This window comes from Lactuca saligna, chromosome 2 (genome assembly GCF_052625555.1).
Source record: "Lactuca saligna cultivar CGN05327 chromosome 2, ASM5262555v1, whole genome shotgun sequence".
NCBI lineage: Eukaryota > Viridiplantae > Streptophyta > Magnoliopsida > Asterales > Asteraceae > Lactuca > Lactuca saligna.
In genome coordinates, this window is record NC_136418.1 from 183,851,041 (window position 1) to 183,867,592 (window position 16,552).

The following is a 16,552-nucleotide window of genomic DNA, read 5'->3' on the forward strand; positions in this document are numbered from 1 at the left end:
GCCCATACTACCTGCCACATCTACCCATACTTTCCACACGGACCATCCCAGAGTTCCTAAGTAGCTGATCGACCTGCTCTTTCACTGATCCCATCGCGCGTGCTCGCTCCCCAGCGAAATCCTCTACTCTACCAGCGCACTCATCTGGCTAGGTTTACTCCCTAGTCCCTTCCGCCGTCCTCCCACTTCTTTGCTATCATCTGCTGAAGAGCTCCAAATGGTGCCAGCCATCTACCTCCTGAATATTGTCATACTCACTTAGTAGCTGACTCCCATCATCGAGAGTTCCACAAAGCACAAAGCAAGCAGCATTCGAGCATCGAAGAATACATAGGACTCCCTATCTGTGATAGCTCCACCTTCTCGGCTCATCCTTGGAAATACCACTGAACTCTGTAGCTCTACCCCTCGTGCGTTCTAACTAGATACCCTCACTCATCACATACACTCAAAAGCATAACGCACATATAACAACAAACCCTAGGCTAAGGCATCACAAATCAGGCCACTCTAGTCCTAAGATATGAAATACCTAGCCTGTCTCTAGCATGCAATAATATCTCATAAAGTGCATCATAGATATTTCATAACACAAAAGTAAGGGTATTTTGGGAAATCACCGTTTGGCTCTGGCTGATTGTACACACTGCTCTTTCTTACTTTCTCTTTGAACTCTTATTCACTTTTAGAAAACTATTTATTTGAAAACTTTTTCTTACTTCCTCAGTTTGAGTCCAGATTTACCCGAAGGCGCATCCGAATCCCTCAAACCAAGGCTCTGATACCAATTTGTAACACCGTGATTTTCAAGACAAAATTCTCATTTAAATAATCAATTTAAAATTAAAACACTTGTTTAAAATCTTATTCATATTTGAATTACAAAACATAGTTCCATTTTCGCTTGAATAGAAAACCAGGATCCTCCAAAATACAACTCTTTCTTTGGTGTGTACAATCGAGCCGGTGCCATCCCGCGTGACTGAAAGAACCTGAAACAACATAACATAAAACACCGTAAGCACGAAGCTTAGTGAGTTCCCCAATATACACCTTACGCACATACGCCTTTCTAGGCCCTGACCTTCCGGTCCACTGCACAATGCCTTCCGGCCCATGAGATAATCGCCTTCCGGCCCGTAACATATTTGCCTTCCGGCCCGTAACATATTTGCCTTCCGGCCCATAACATATTGCCTTCCGGCCCATAATATATTGCCTTCCGGCCCATAAACATACATAGCACGCATAGCAATTACCTTTCCATTTATAACACTTATAACACATATCATATCCAACCTTCCGGTCACACAGTCAAACCCTTCCGGGTACAGTATAGTGAGAAGACTCACCTCGTGGATACTGAAAGCTAGCAACTCCTGAAATCCCTCGTACTCGATCCGTCGAGCTACATACTCCCTGTAATATCGTACGTCCCTTATTAACACTTTTATCTTTCAAGACAATTGACCCTAAGAAATCACACCTAGGTCAACTCTGGTCAACAGTCCACGGTCAACTCAACCGGACTCGGCGAGTACCCTGGCGACTCGGTGAGTCTAGTCATTCTCCAGTCCTCTAATGTTTCCCTTCTACTCGTCGAGTATCCTCCTTGACCCGACAAGTTACTCCTGGAAGAATCGCGGGGCCACCCCGACTCCACTCGCCGAGTCTGAGGAACAACTCGGCGAGTCCCAGTTATTCTTCAAGCTACTCGCCGAGTCTGCTCATCTGACTCGGAGAGTCCATGCCATGCAGTCGCTCAAACTGCTTCCTAAGGTCATAACTGCTCCGACCATTCATAGGTCTGGCCTTCCTCGACTGGTCCTTTACATAAAGTCTTCATTTAGGTGCTCATGCTACACCCCAAGACTTATGGTTTACATGTTGACCTAAGGCATAAGGATTTCAATCCAAAACCTTCACCAATTCCCGAAATGCCCAGACATGGAATAATCTGGACCTCCAAAGGTCCCAACACAGGGTTACAATCGCTTGGGGGACCTGGGTAACACTCAATCTATCCACAAAAGGGTTCCATAAACCCTAATCCTCTAAATATATCAACATAGCAGAGTATACCCGAATTCATACCTGGATAATGTATTCTCTGTGTCCCCAATCTTCAGCATGTGACTCCCTTGCTGTTCCTTTAGCTAAAACCTTCCCTTCCTTGCACAACAACTCCTTCACAATCACCCATGGCCTCTAACCTTGCTCCAGATGCACACAATCGGTTTAGGGCTCCTCTCAGACGGCTAAAAGGGAACAATGACGGCCAATGATCCCCTTTATACGTCCCAAACCTGAACGATTAGGGTTTTCGCTAAACAGCGTAGACTCGCCGAGTCCCTATCTGGACTCGTCGAGTCCAGTCGCGAACCCGCGACCCGATCTGTGATCCTACTCGGCGAGTCTGGCTCCAACTCGCCGAGTCCCCCCTTTAAAACACCCCAAAATGTAATTTTAACAATACTTGAGATTTCGGGCTGTTACAATATGGGCCTTTTGGTGTACGTGATGGATACGCTGGTTGTTACAGAGAGGCCAAGTTCTATCTCCGAGGTTCCGATAGTGTGCGAGTTTCAGGATGTTTTTCCCGAGGAGTTGTCGGGTGTGCCTCCTGATAGGTAGGTGGAGTTTCGGATCGATTTGGATCCGGGTACAGTGCCTATTGCCAAGGCACCTTATCGCCTTGCGCCACCATAGATGTAGGAGTTATCCTCACAGCTCCAAGAGCTACTAGGGAAGGGTTTCATCAAACCGAGTAGCTCGCCATGGGGAACATCGGATGTGTATCGATTACCAGGAGTTTAACAAGCTGACGGTCAAGAACCATTATCCGCTACCGAGGATCGAAAATTTCTTCGATAAGTTACGGGGAGCATCTTGGTTCTCCAAGATTGATTTGAGATCTTGACATCATCATATGAGATTTTGCGAGGAGGATATCAAGAAGACGAACTTCAGAAATTGTTATGGGCATTACGAGTTTGTTGTGATGCCTTTCGGGCTTACCCACGCACCGGTAGCGTTCATGGATCTCATGAACCGGGTTTGCAGGCCCATGTTGGATCGATCGGTGATCGTGTTCATCAACGATATTCTGGTGTAATCGAGGTCTAGAGAGCATCACGAGGAACATCGGCGAGATATTCTTGGAGTATTGAGGGCTGAGAGGCTTTATGCCAAATTATCCAAGTGTGATTTATGGTTAATCAAAATGGGATATTAGTCGACCCGGCCAAGATTGAGGCAATTATGAGATGGGAGGTGCTGAGATTCCCATCCGAGATCAGGAGTATTCTGGGTTTGGTAGGCTATTATCGGAGATTTATCATAGATTTCACCAAGATTGCTGTTCCTCTTACCAGATTGACCCGGAAGGGTGCTACTTTTGATTGGGGGCCCGAGCAACAGGCATCATTTGAGACTCTTTGCCAAAGATTATATGAAGTTCCAGTGTTAGCCCTTCCTGATGGAGTGGAGGACTTCGAGGGAGAAGTTTGGTTCTAGTAGGGAAGAATTGTAATATCCCAAGACCAGGTATAACTTATAAACCCTTGTTTTATTTAAATTAACAAGTTTGACCCTTCATTTGAGAAAAGGCGGTAGCTGAGTACGCGGGGCGTACACGTGTGTACGCTCAGCGTACTCTTGTGCGTGATTTGGACGCGAAAGCCACCTAGTACGTTGGGCATACCAGAGGGTACCCTGGGCGTACTAGGCTCAGAGTGAAAACCCTAGTTGTGGGATGTGTCCCTATTTAAGGAACATGATGGCCTCATTTTTAGCCACCATTTCAAGACCTCAACCCTATCAAAACCCTAATTTTCGTCCCTTAAGCTTGAGTGTCCATTTGTGAGCTTCTTAGCGTTCTTGTGGTATCCTTTGAGTGAAGAAGGAGCATTAAAGAGAATAGATTTGGAGTCCAGACTTTGGATCTGAGCTTTTTTTGTGCTTGGAGCATCAATTTAAGGTATAAAGCTCAAAGCTTTCTTATCCTTTTTTTTGTGCATAATATGGTCCATTTTAGGGTTTTTGGTCCCGAAGCTTGAAGCTTGATGAGTTGTTGAACTCTAGAGCCTAATATATGTCCCTTTGAGTGTTTTTAATGGAGTGGATTCATAAAAATGGAGTCTTGGACGTCAAAACCACCCCATGCATGAGATATGAGCATTTTTGGGAAAAAAAAGAGTGAGATTTTTTGGGTTTGGGACTTTCTCAGCCATGCAAATGCTTAAAGTCATGAACATTACAGAGTATGAGCCTTTAGGGAGTCCAGATCTGGGAGTAGAGTTATGGTCTTAACGGATTAAGACCAAGAGAGTCGGAAGAACAAGTATGGGATGTACGCCGAGCGTAATTCTAGTACGTGCATCATAGGGTCGAGGATTCCTGATGCATGGCGAGGCAGTATGCCCAGTGTAGAGGGGTTGTACGCCCAACATCCACACTGAGGTTGAATTTTATTGACTTTTAGGGTTTGGTCAAATTATGGAGTATAGAGACCATGAAAGGGAAAAATGGTCTTTTATCCTTCTGTGAGTTTATAGAGGGTTTAGCCTAGCTTTTTAAGGGTCGTTTACGAATTAAGGATAATTATCATATATGTTACGCGGAGGCTAGACCGGTGATTTGTGCACGAGGTTTATTTGTTGGCTTATGAGGCGAGTCTTCTCACTATACATACATGAGTGGTACTACTGACTGACCGGAGGGTCTTATTTGAGTTATGTGATATTATGCATTTTTTTTCCTTATGATATATGATATATTATTATTCTGTACATTTTGATATCGGACCGGAGGGTCCTGTTGGATTAGTGTCTAAGTCCATAACTATAACTGGTATGTACTTGACCCGATTGGCATGGTCCATTTGGGTTGCATGGCATCAGAACAATTTGGATAGACTTTTGTGAGAAAAGGATATGTAAGATTTGTTAATAAATTATAAGTTCTAGTATATTAATATGAAATCATATTATTTAATTAGTATTGATCAAGAATTAATTTGGAATTAATTTTGTGATCAAAAGGAGACTAATTAAATATATGAGGATTGATTGTGTAAATCATGCATTCTTATATATGTGGGCTTATGATCCATAGTTCTTCATCTTGGGCTAAACCCATGGAGTAACCCATGGATACTCCATGGAGGTTTTGACCCATGGAGCATGAAGAATATGAAAAGACATGAGTTACATGGTGTAACCCTAATAGCCACAATATATAAGGACCCCATGGCTCAAGAAATTAGCACTAGTGTGTGTACACATGGGGGCTAGCCAATTTGAGCATAGGAACCTTTTCTCTCAAGTTATTCCAAGATTTTGGTGATGTTGTGTGAACCATTTGAGTTGCCACATTTGAGGCATTAGGCTCTTAAGCTCCATGGAATCAAGTTACAACAAAGAGGTATGTAATTCTACTAGAATTTATATTATATGTACTTCATATTATTCTAGTTTAAACAATACCTTGAAATTTGATATTTGCATGTATAGTAGAGAAAACATAGATACAAGGTATTTAGGGTTGCATGTACACCTTAGGAGTGTTAGAATGCTCAAAACCCTCCAGTGGTATCAAAGACTAGGCTTTCTTTCAATTATACTTGATGCAAATTGTTGAAAAAGCTGAAAAAATCGATTTTCTAGCTATCTGGGCACCAGACTCGACGAGTCCACTGATGGACTTGCCGAGTGCATGAAGAAAATCATCCTACTCGTCGAGTAGGTTCATACACTCGACGAGTAGGAGCCCCTGACATCATGTTTTCCACTTTTAATGCTGAAATTGGACTAGAATCATTACCATAAGCTGTTTTTGAACTTATAAACCTGTTTTTAATGTGGTAATGTCCATTCTAATCCAATTCAAAAGATAATTGTCAATAGATTCATGTTTTTTTATTAGTTTAATGATTAGGCTAATTACATGAAAATTGTTTGATTTGAATTATCTTGTTCTTATGAGTTTGCTTAGATTAATAGAAAAATTATGTGATAATGTGTTTTCAATCCAAATTGATCTAAAAGTTATTCATCAAATGTGTTTTTGTAACTTGTCCTCAAGTTATATTAAAAGTCACATTAATGATTCTTAAAAACTCATAAGATTTCCATAAGTTATGAAAAATGGAGAGTCTCATTTTTAAAATTTTCTAAGTCTTCCATAAATTGTCCTCAAGTTATGGAACGTGAAGAGTTTTTCATTAAAACTACTTTAAACACATAAGTTATGGAATTGAAAAGTTTTTGAATTGTTCAAAACTTGTCCTCAAGTTTTGTAATTTGTAAAGTTTCCACTCATGAATACTTTAATTCCAAGTTAAGCCCTTAGAATTTTAAAAGTTAAAGTTCAACCACTATACTATTATAATATTAATAGTTAATAGTTATATATATATATATATATATATATATATATATATATATATATATATATATAAGAACAAAGTCAGTCTTGCCGTTAGTAGGCCTCATTCACGAAGCCGGTTTGTAAGGGAGGTATAAGGTTACTGCCTATAAAATGGCAGTTTAATGGGTGTCCACTCTCACCCACTGCTTCGTTGACTGGTGGAGGGTTGTTAGCTGAACGGGTAGGACAAGCAATAGAATTCTCCCTTCATTAAAAGTATTAATGATAAATACTAAGCAACTAAGCTATTATGAATTTCCAATCTTAGTTACTCAGGAGAATGTGAATTTGTTGTTAATCCATGAAATTACACTTTGCACTTTGCTTAAGTCGGTTAGTGGAGCGCGTGTGATTAACCGGCACACTAGCTTGATTTAACAAGGTAGGCAAAGGGTAACTTAATGTTTATCATAGTATCAGTGGAGCACGTGTGGTTAACCGGAACATCGATTGAGTGGTAAATATTAAGGGTATCAAGTATATTTGCATGGTTATTCACACCTTGTTTTGTAATCCTCGGCATCTCAGTCATAAAACTTGAGAGGGCACAATTGAGATTGAAACATGCCATTGAAAAGTTCAATGAATCTCAAAAGATCTAGGAGTTTCAAATCCAATTAAAACCTAATAAATTATTTTGTTTTTCATGATGGAAATTGGTGAATCGTCATTCGCCTACCTTCAAATATTCTATAGCTTGGATTACGACATCCCTCTTCCAAGTTATAAAATATTGTGTTGGGTCCTAGCCTTACTATTTCATATTGGTTGTTATATTAAAGACTTTAAATCAACTATCTTGAATATCTCCCAAAAGATGTCTAATTCAGATAATTATGATCTTCCCAAAACTCTTGGAACAAGCTTTCCTAATGAATATGATGTCCAGGAAATCATTCTTCACTTCCTCCACTTCCTCCAATTATCCCCTCTAACCCACAAGTTCAAGGTCACTCAAGCTCTATTGGCAAGCAATGTCTATCTGTGCTCACATCTTGGAGATGAAGTCACATATTGACAAGCCAGGAGAGTTGGGTGTCAAAGTCTTGAGAAAGTTGGTTGTTCAATCACTTTCTAAGTCACATAGTGAGTTTCTTTGGGACTACTATGTAACAGACTATGACATGACCCTTAATGATCTTATCTATTTGCTTGGTGCTGCTAAATTAACAATGATTTGGAGTTCTGTTAAAGCAAAATTGACAATTGGTAACATTGGATATCCAAACTACCATGGATATTGACAATTGGTAACATTGGATATCCAAAAAAGCTTTCTCTTCCCAACGAAAAGGGATCGACCATTGTCAACTCGGTTGACCAAATGGTAAAGAAAAGGCAAGGCTGAGATAGTCCCGTGTACCATTCCCAAAGGGTCCATATGGTTCTATTGCCAAATGAAGGGGCATTGGTTGTGAAGTTGCCCTAACTACCTGAAAGATCTAAGAGAAGGTCTAGTCAAAAAGTTTGATTCTGCTTCAGGTAAGTCCACTATCTAAATCAATTAAGTTATGATTTGGAGATTCTTAATACATTTTGATGTATGGCAGGATCAAGCAAATGGAAGGAAACTTAAACGAAGTGTATGTTGAATCTGATCGCGAAGATGGATTTCAATCGCATGGTTCAAAGATCGGATTCTTGAGCTACTACTTAAGGAATTGTGATAGAGTGCTAGAAAATATGTAATAGCATAGTTTTCATTTAAGCTACATTGTTAGGAAAAAGTTTTTCTGCATTTTATAAATGAATACAGTTTTGATTTTATTTTAGTTTATATCTCCTTGCAATGGCCTTTATTGAAAATTGATATTTGTATGTTTCTAGCAATAATGAAAATGTGAATTTGATTTTTTCATTTGTGGTAGTGTCTAAATTTACCAACTAAGAAAAGATTCTCATCACCCAAGTTCTCAATTGGACCGAAACTTGGAATCATGCAAGTTGTATAGTATGATGAATGATAATTTTTATCTTTCGAAAATTAAGTCTAATTCCTTGTTCACATGTATATGTGAGTTAAGTGAAGGACTAAAGGGATCGAGTACACATTCTTGTGTACTGGTCAAGTCCACCACAAAAGCTCAATAAGACTATTCGTCATGATTTACTAAAGCTTAGTAAATATGGTTATACTTACAAGTTTAAGTATAATTCTTAAACATTGGAAAAGTTTCGATGTATGGCAGAACGAATGGGAAGAATCAAATTAGGCAGAAAGATAAAAGTTTCTCAAGTCTGAAAAGATGGGAGAGTACTTTAGTATAATGTTTTGTGATCATCTTAATTATTAAGAAACTATATCACAATTGGTCCTCTAAGGACATCTTAGTGAATTCCTATGGCGAAGAAGAGGAATCGTGAATTGTTGAAATGGTTAAATCAAGAAGATGAGTCATGCTTCGTTCCAAAACAAGTCCTAGAGTCATACTCCAAGATTGTAATTTGAGTGACACATCTTAAAGAATGTTTATTAACACTTGTCAAATATAAGAGTAAAATGTGTCATACTCTTGTACATTTGAAATTGGTAAGTTACGATGTTTTGGATAAAACAGAGACCAACTTAGGCCAATTGTGTGAAGTGTTTGTCTTGATCAGAATCCACACTATCAATTGAATATTTGTTTGTCAAAGAATGGGTCTTGGCAAGAGAGCCTTATATGTCAAGAGAACAGTGGGAGTCTAAAAGATCTTGAAATAGTTTAGTCAAGAATAAAACTTGTAGTTTATCACTAGCACATGATTTGAGGTTTATAACCTATCGTGTTGACATATTCCTATTTCTGTGTCCATTCCAGTTAAAGTTGGCTTTTTCATATGAGTTATAAGAGTTCTCAATTGGTTGCTTAACAACTTGGAAGCCATTGCAGGTCCTTGTGAAATAGAGAGAGAAAGAGAATAATAAGAAAAAGAAGGCTGAATGAATTTGATTGGTTTATCCTCACGTTCCAAAATGTTATAATGGTCATGAGATGCACTATAAACACCAATTGGGGGGGGGGGGGGGGTATGCTCTTATGATGCTGTTATAGTTTGAAACCTCAACCATAATGCCTTATAACATGACCCATACCACATACTCTTAAAGTCAATATGTTGGTGGAGACGGTCATTGGATTGAGTGCCTATAAGACACAATTTGAATAAGAGTGTCATAGTTGTAAAGTTTCTTTTTTTTTTCTCCTATTTGTGACATACATATCTAGATAAATGAGCTTATGTTTATTATGAGTTCATAGCTTCTTTCATTTGGAGACAAATTCATGGTTGGTTGAATACTAATATTCTTTTTTCTTTTGCACAGTTAAAAAATGTATAAACTTGAGTTGATCACCAATGCCTTAATGTGGCAAAGTGTGACTATTTGAATGCAAATACTAAGACAATATGTCATGTTTGATAAGACTGTTAGAAAATCGGTGTGTAGAATTGTTTGGATCAATAAGAGTTATGAAACACTTTTAAATTAAAGCATTTCGAGGATACACTCGAAAATCTCTAATCGGATAAAACTCTCTATTTTCTAGAATGGATAATGAGAAGATGTTATGAAGATTTGTACCGAAAATGATTTTGAAATTGATCATATAACAGGAAAAACATCCCATCTTAAAACTGCCAAATGCCAGTTTTCTGTACAAAAACTCTCCAAAACGGTCATAAACTAACTTAAAAATCGGGTCTGAAAAAGGATCACAAAACCGGGTGTATTTACAGATAATAAGGATTTCTAAGGCATTTCCCTTGGACCCCGCCAAGCCTGCCGCCCCTTGGATCCCGCTCCCACGGGCGCTGCCCCCGAATCCTCGTCGATTTAGGGTATCGCCCCTAAATAGCAGTATACTTTCAATAATGACAAATTTAAACAAATGTGCATTCCACACCATATTACTTTGTTCAGTGATTGTCAAAATGATATTGATCAAAAAATTAACCCCATTACACATAAATAATCTTAATGATATAAAATCACCAACTAGATTGTGTCGCAATCTTACTATTGATTGTTTAATAGATGTGCAAAGTTGAACATAAACCGGGTTGGATGTTTAGAAATCATATCATGGTTATTTCTTCATTGTAACGTTTTTATATTATCTAGCTCGTTGTTGTTAATAGAATTTCCACCTTAAAATGCTTAAAATTCAATTTAATTCCAAACTAATTTATGTTTTCATGTAAATAAAGTTTAGTTTTTTTAAATTTTTATCTAAACTTGTGAAATAAACATGTATTATTTTTTTATGATCCCTTTCATAATAAGGTTGAAAGTAGTCGATCTTGAATAAAATAATTTCATTAAAATGTATTATACACGTACGTACGTTTTGGCATGTAACCATTAATGATGGAGTCACGAAAGGGGTTAACATCTATGGTCGCATTCCGCAAAGTTTCTTAAGGATTTTAGTATAAATATTAAATACATTAAAAAAAATGTGGTGCAGCAAAAATTGAACAAAAATATATTTTAAATTTAGCTTCTCTTCCATAAAATTTCTAGCTCTGTTACTGCATCTAATTTATTTAACTTGAACTAATATAAAAGATTCATACAAAACTTAGAACATAAGAGTTGAAAGTTTATCAAAGTTATTCGAACTCAAACTAGTCCAAGTCAAATTTTATCAAGTTTGAAATATATATAAGTAAATAACTTTTCAAGATGCATGTAATATGTAAGTGTTTGATATATAAGAATTTGGGTTGCAAATCAATCATTTTTATTAAACTTGAATAAAGTTCGTTTTCTTAAACCTTGATTTTAATAAATATTTTTACAACCCGATCAAATTATTTGAATGTCAAAAGAGCTGGGCTTGACCCACGGTAACCCATACCCGGGCCCACATTTCATCAAAATTCTAGAAATTATCCGTCTCTTGTATAAGAACTCTAAACTCATCTCCCTCCTTCACCAACATTCCTCCAATTTTCTCTCAACTACCACAAAACAATGGCTGCTGATCTCGAACATGCCACATCCACCTCGTATTCTCTTTTGCCGGATTCCGACCACCACCACCACCCACCGTCGATATCTCAACGACGACGACCCTTCACCCTCTTGTCCTCGATCTTTCTCTCCATGTTAATATTTTCGTCTTTAATAGCTCTCATCCTCAACCGACATAGTCAACCTCATACCGTCGACGATGAAACAGGCGACAGAGCTCCGGCGAAAGAGGCTTTTAAACCCATTTCAAGAGGAGTGTCTCAAGGGGTGTCGGAGAAGAGTAATTTCCAGCTGTCATCTCCCGGCGCTGACGACATATACCCTTGGACCAATGCCATGTTGTCTTGGCAAAGAACAGGCTTCCATTTTCAACCTCCGAAAAACTGGATGAATGGTAACTCTTTGTAATACATAACTCAACGTAGTTAATTCATTATTCATTTCATTTCATTGTTATTATAATTTTTCTATTTTCACTGATCCAAATATTAATTTCTTGAACTACATTGATGCTTTCGGGTCGTTGAATTCTTGCTGGTTGATATATATCTTCTGTAGATCCCAACGGTATGCTCTCCCTCTTTCTCATTCTCATTTTTTAATAATTATTTAATCGATCTTTAGGAGATTGTTGTTTGTATATATTTATGAGTTTCTTTTCTCCAGTTGATAATAAATTCTATTGTTTAAGAACAGAGAATCTTCAACGGATTTAGGATATGATTGATCAGTAGAGAAAAATTAAGACATTAAATTAGTTGCCAATTTTTAATTACAAGGTCAACGTTTTAGTTGCCAATATTTATGGAAACGTAAGATTAATAGCAATCAACCTTGCTTATCCAAGTTACAAACATTAACCGTTTATTTTGTTTTCTTTTCAAAATACATATCTTTAATATTCTTGTAATACATATCCTTGATTTTACAAAATATATATGGGTATAAAAAATATAAATTCATTGGAAAGAAAATTCAAATAATATATATTGGAAATCGACTGACCAATTCGTTTGAAATCTATTAACCAAAACAAATTTTAAAATTATGAAATATAATTAGAGGGAAGTTATTTATATGAGACTTAACCTGGTCTTAAAAACGATAAGATAAATGTCGCTATAGATATATGGTTGAGGATTACATGTGAGACCTATATAAGAAACCTAAGTAATCTTCTTTACCTCAATGAAGAAAAACCAATATGTATTTTGTTATTTCTAAAAACCGTAATATCTTATTATGGTAACTTACATACCTAAAATAATCATTTATAGACCACGTGTGTTTTATCTTGGAAGATATATAGATAACTTTCCATTAACATAAAAAATTACGTATCAAAATTGCTAACTTTAGTAAATGCCGTATTTCATTTTTTTTCTTGGTTTGGTAATAAGAGAAAACAAATTTAGAAATTGTATGAAGAGAAAAGCAAGGTTCGTACCTTCGGTCCATCTAAACTTTTTAAGCGAAGGATTAAGCTGATATGTTTTTATGATATCAGCTATATAAAAATAGTTAAAATATATATTTCTGTACATAAAATGCTATATATTATTGTGATATCAAATATATAAAAATAGTTTATATATATTTACTGTACATAAAACCATACTAAGGTCAATAAACATTGATTTGGATTTGTACTTTAAAAGCAAGTATTTGATTGTCAAATAAATATTTGAAATATATACTTTGAAATAATATTTAACATTAGAATAAAGAATATTAAAAATGTTATATCAGTCGATGCTATAATGCAACGTTACACGTATCAAAAAAAAAAAAAAAAAAAAAAATTGCATTTAGCATACAAAATCTCTTTATTTTGGGGGATAACTCGTACTGTATAAGTATTTTATTTTATTTTATTTATTTGAAGCATTCTATTTTAGCAAAAAGGTGTATGAAAAGACGCCAATCATATTTCGTGCTATGTATATACATGTTTAATAAGTGGTACAATAAATGAAACCCACCACATGGATTTAAATCTAGCTGACGTGGATAGTTGGATGAACTCTTACATCGTGAATCATGTTTCATGTGTTACTGATGTGCGTTTAACATCCTATCATCTCATCACACGTGGCATGCCCAAAATTTGGGATCTCGTGAATTACGTGTTTTCTATTCTTTTGTAGGCGTTTTAATAGTTAACTGCCGTACACGTTAACTAGCTTTCCACCGTCACACGTTTATTTATATTTTAATTATCAAATTGCAAAGACTAGATAGATACACAATTTTATTTACTTGCGTCCTATGTAACATATCGATTAATTATACCGTGTATCGCAGGTCCATTGTATCACATGGGATGGTACCATTTGTTCTATCAATACAACCCGGATGCAGCAGTATGGGGAAACATCACATGGGGACATGCAATATCAAAGGATCTGATCAATTGGCAACATCTCCCGTTTGCTATGGTTCCTGATCACTGGTACGATATCAATGGTGTCTGGACAGGATCTGCTACACTCCTTAATGATGGTAAGATCGTTATGTTGTACACTGGGGACACCGATCAGGAAGTGCAGGTGCAAAACTTAGCATACCCCGCCAACCTATCCGATCCCCTCCTCCTAGATTGGGTCAAGTACCCGGGTAATCCAGTTTTGCTACCACCACCCGGCATTGGCGCTAAGGATTTTAGGGATCCAACTACCGCTTGGTTCAACCCAAATGGAAAATGGCGGGTCGGGTTAGGATCGAAGGTTAACAAGACGGGTATTACACTTGTTTATGAAACAACAGATTTCACGAGCTTTGAGTTGTTGGATGATGTGATGCATGCAGTTCCGGGTACGGGTATGTGGGAGTGTGTTGACTTTTATCCGGTGTCAACAACAGAGTCAAACGGGTTGGATACATCGTTCAACGGAAAGGGTATTAAGCATGTGTTGAAATCAAGTTTAGATGATAATAAACATGATTATTATGCACTTGGGACGTATGACTCGATTAGTGACAAATGGACACCTGATAATTATGATTTAGATGTGGGTATAGGGCTACGACTTGATTATGGAAAATATTATGCATCAAAGACTTTTTATGACCAAAGTACTCAAAGAAGAATTCTATGGGGTTGGACTGGTGAAACCGATAGTGAAGCTGCCGATATTTTGAAGGGATGGGCCTCCGTTCAGGTAAAACCAATAATTACAAGATTTTTCCTTAGCAAGTAAATATAAATAGTAAAGAGGCTAGGGTGTGAAAAGTAAATGTGAAAATGTTAGAAGGGTCCAAAGTATAATATTAAAGATAACTCTTATTATTATTGTTGTTATTAATTAAAGGGTTTTATGAAATATGAATGATAGACCATTCCAAGAGAAGTGGTGTTTGACAAAAAGACCGGGACGAATATACTTCAATGGCCAGTTAAAGAGGTTGAGAAGTTGAGAGCCAAAAATACGAAATTTCGAAAAGTTTTGCTTAAACCGGGATCTCTTGTGCCACTTGAAGTAGGCTTAGCTACACAGGTATTTACTTCGGTGTGCATCTAGCGATATCATAACATATTATATTGATCATTGAATATAATTTTTAATCTGTTATTATTATTATTATTTTATTACAGTTAGACATATTAGCAACGTTTGATATCGATAAGACAGCGGTAGAGGCGGCAATGGAGGCGGATGTGGGTTACAATTGCACCACAAGTGGTGGTTCCGCCGCTAGAGGAGTTTTTGGACCTTTTGGATTGATAGTTGTTGCAGATGAATCACTCACTGAGCAAACTCCTGTCTATTTTTATATTGCTAAAGGTGCTGATGGGGTTGCTACTACTTATTTTTGTGCCGATGAGTCCAAGTAAGGTTTTAATTTATTATCTCAAATATTATAAATTGATTATATGGAGCTGTTAAATTAACAATGAAAATGTGTGTAGATCATCAACGGCTGCGGATGTCACAAAAATAATCTATGGGAGCAGTGTTCCTGTTCTACATGGTGAAAATTTTAGCATGAGATTATTGGTATGCAACACTCTTTTTCTTCGTTTGAAAAATTAAATTTACCAAATGGTATATAAATAAATAATCCTGCATTTATAAGATATTTTGAATTTCATATATTCCGGATAACAATAACAAAATCAAATAAAGTGGCTTGAGACTACGATTATGATTATATATTGAAATAAACTAAAAATTGATTTATAAAAATGTTTTTAAGGTTGATCATTCCATAGTGGAAAGTTTTGCTCAAGGTGGAAGGACGGTTATAACCGCAAGGGTATATCCAACAATGGCAATTTACAGCGCAGCAAAGGTCTTCCTTTTCAATAATGCTACAGGAATAAGTGTAACGGCAAACGTAAATGTATGGAAAATGAACTCAGCCCAGATCGATTATTTCCCCCTTGGGCGCCAACATTAAAACGACGATCGAGCATACGACTATATATATAGTCAATATATCTTATTCCATCATTATTATTCTAAATCTGGGGGTATATATATATATATATATATATATATATATATATATATATATATATATATATATATATATATATATATATATATATATATATATATATATATATATATATGAGATGTAATCCACATTTATCAATAAATTTTTGTAAATTTCATTTATATAATTTATCATCATTTTGATATTTCTTTATCAATTCTTGTTAACTAAAATAAAAAATCCATCAGAAAATTATGTATGTAGTAGAATATCTTAAATATTACTAAAAGAAAAACTTTATGATATCATCTTAAATAATCTGGATCATTGATTGTATTTCAATCTTATTTTTTCCACTCTTAGATCAAATTGCTGACATCATCTTCCTCATATGGAATGCATTTAATTCCAATAAATGCTTTCCAATCATTAATCAATAACTTACATTCGTTGAAATGAAACGTATTTAATTCCAATAAAAACTTTCCATATTTTACATCTTAAATTTTTAGTTATGAAGATTTTAATATGATCAATTTTAAAAATATATTACTGATAAATCATTTCAATCAAGGCTTTAATATCAACCATTAATATAAATCCGTTTATATTAGTAAATCAGTAATATAAAATCTTTTTTATTAGGAAATCATTAATACCGAAAAATCATATTCAAATTATCACATACATATACGATTTCATCATTGAATCCGCGACTCACAT

The 16,552-nt window shown here is 36.2% G+C and overlaps 1 protein-coding gene across 1 annotated transcript; it reads left to right on the top strand.

Annotated features, from left to right (window-relative positions):
- The first annotated feature begins 11,329 nt into the window (after positions 1–11,329).
- On the top strand, positions 11,330–15,885 carry LOC145028484 (beta-fructofuranosidase, soluble isoenzyme I-like). The gene is made up of 7 exons (XM_078977176.1): positions 11,330–11,783; positions 11,948–11,956; positions 13,694–14,550; positions 14,725–14,886; positions 14,985–15,220; positions 15,300–15,387; positions 15,587–15,885. Exons 1-7 carry the CDS (start codon positions 11,390–11,392, stop codon positions 15,788–15,790), a joined length of 1,950 nt encoding a protein of 649 aa, XP_078833302.1. The 5' UTR covers positions 11,330–11,389; the 3' UTR covers positions 15,791–15,885.
- The last annotated feature ends 667 nt before the right edge of the window (positions 15,886–16,552 follow it).

Coding starts and splice junctions, on each gene's coding strand:
- LOC145028484 (XM_078977176.1), top strand. CDS start 11,390: ATGGCTGCTGATCTCGAACATGCCACATCCACCTCGTATTCTCTTTTG. Junction 14,887..14,984: donor AAGTAGGCTTAGCTACACAG/GTATTTACTTCG, acceptor ATTTTATTACAG/TTAGACATATTAGCAACGTT. Junction 15,221..15,299: donor TTTTGTGCCGATGAGTCCAA/GTAAGGTTTTAA, acceptor AAATGTGTGTAG/ATCATCAACGGCTGCGGATG.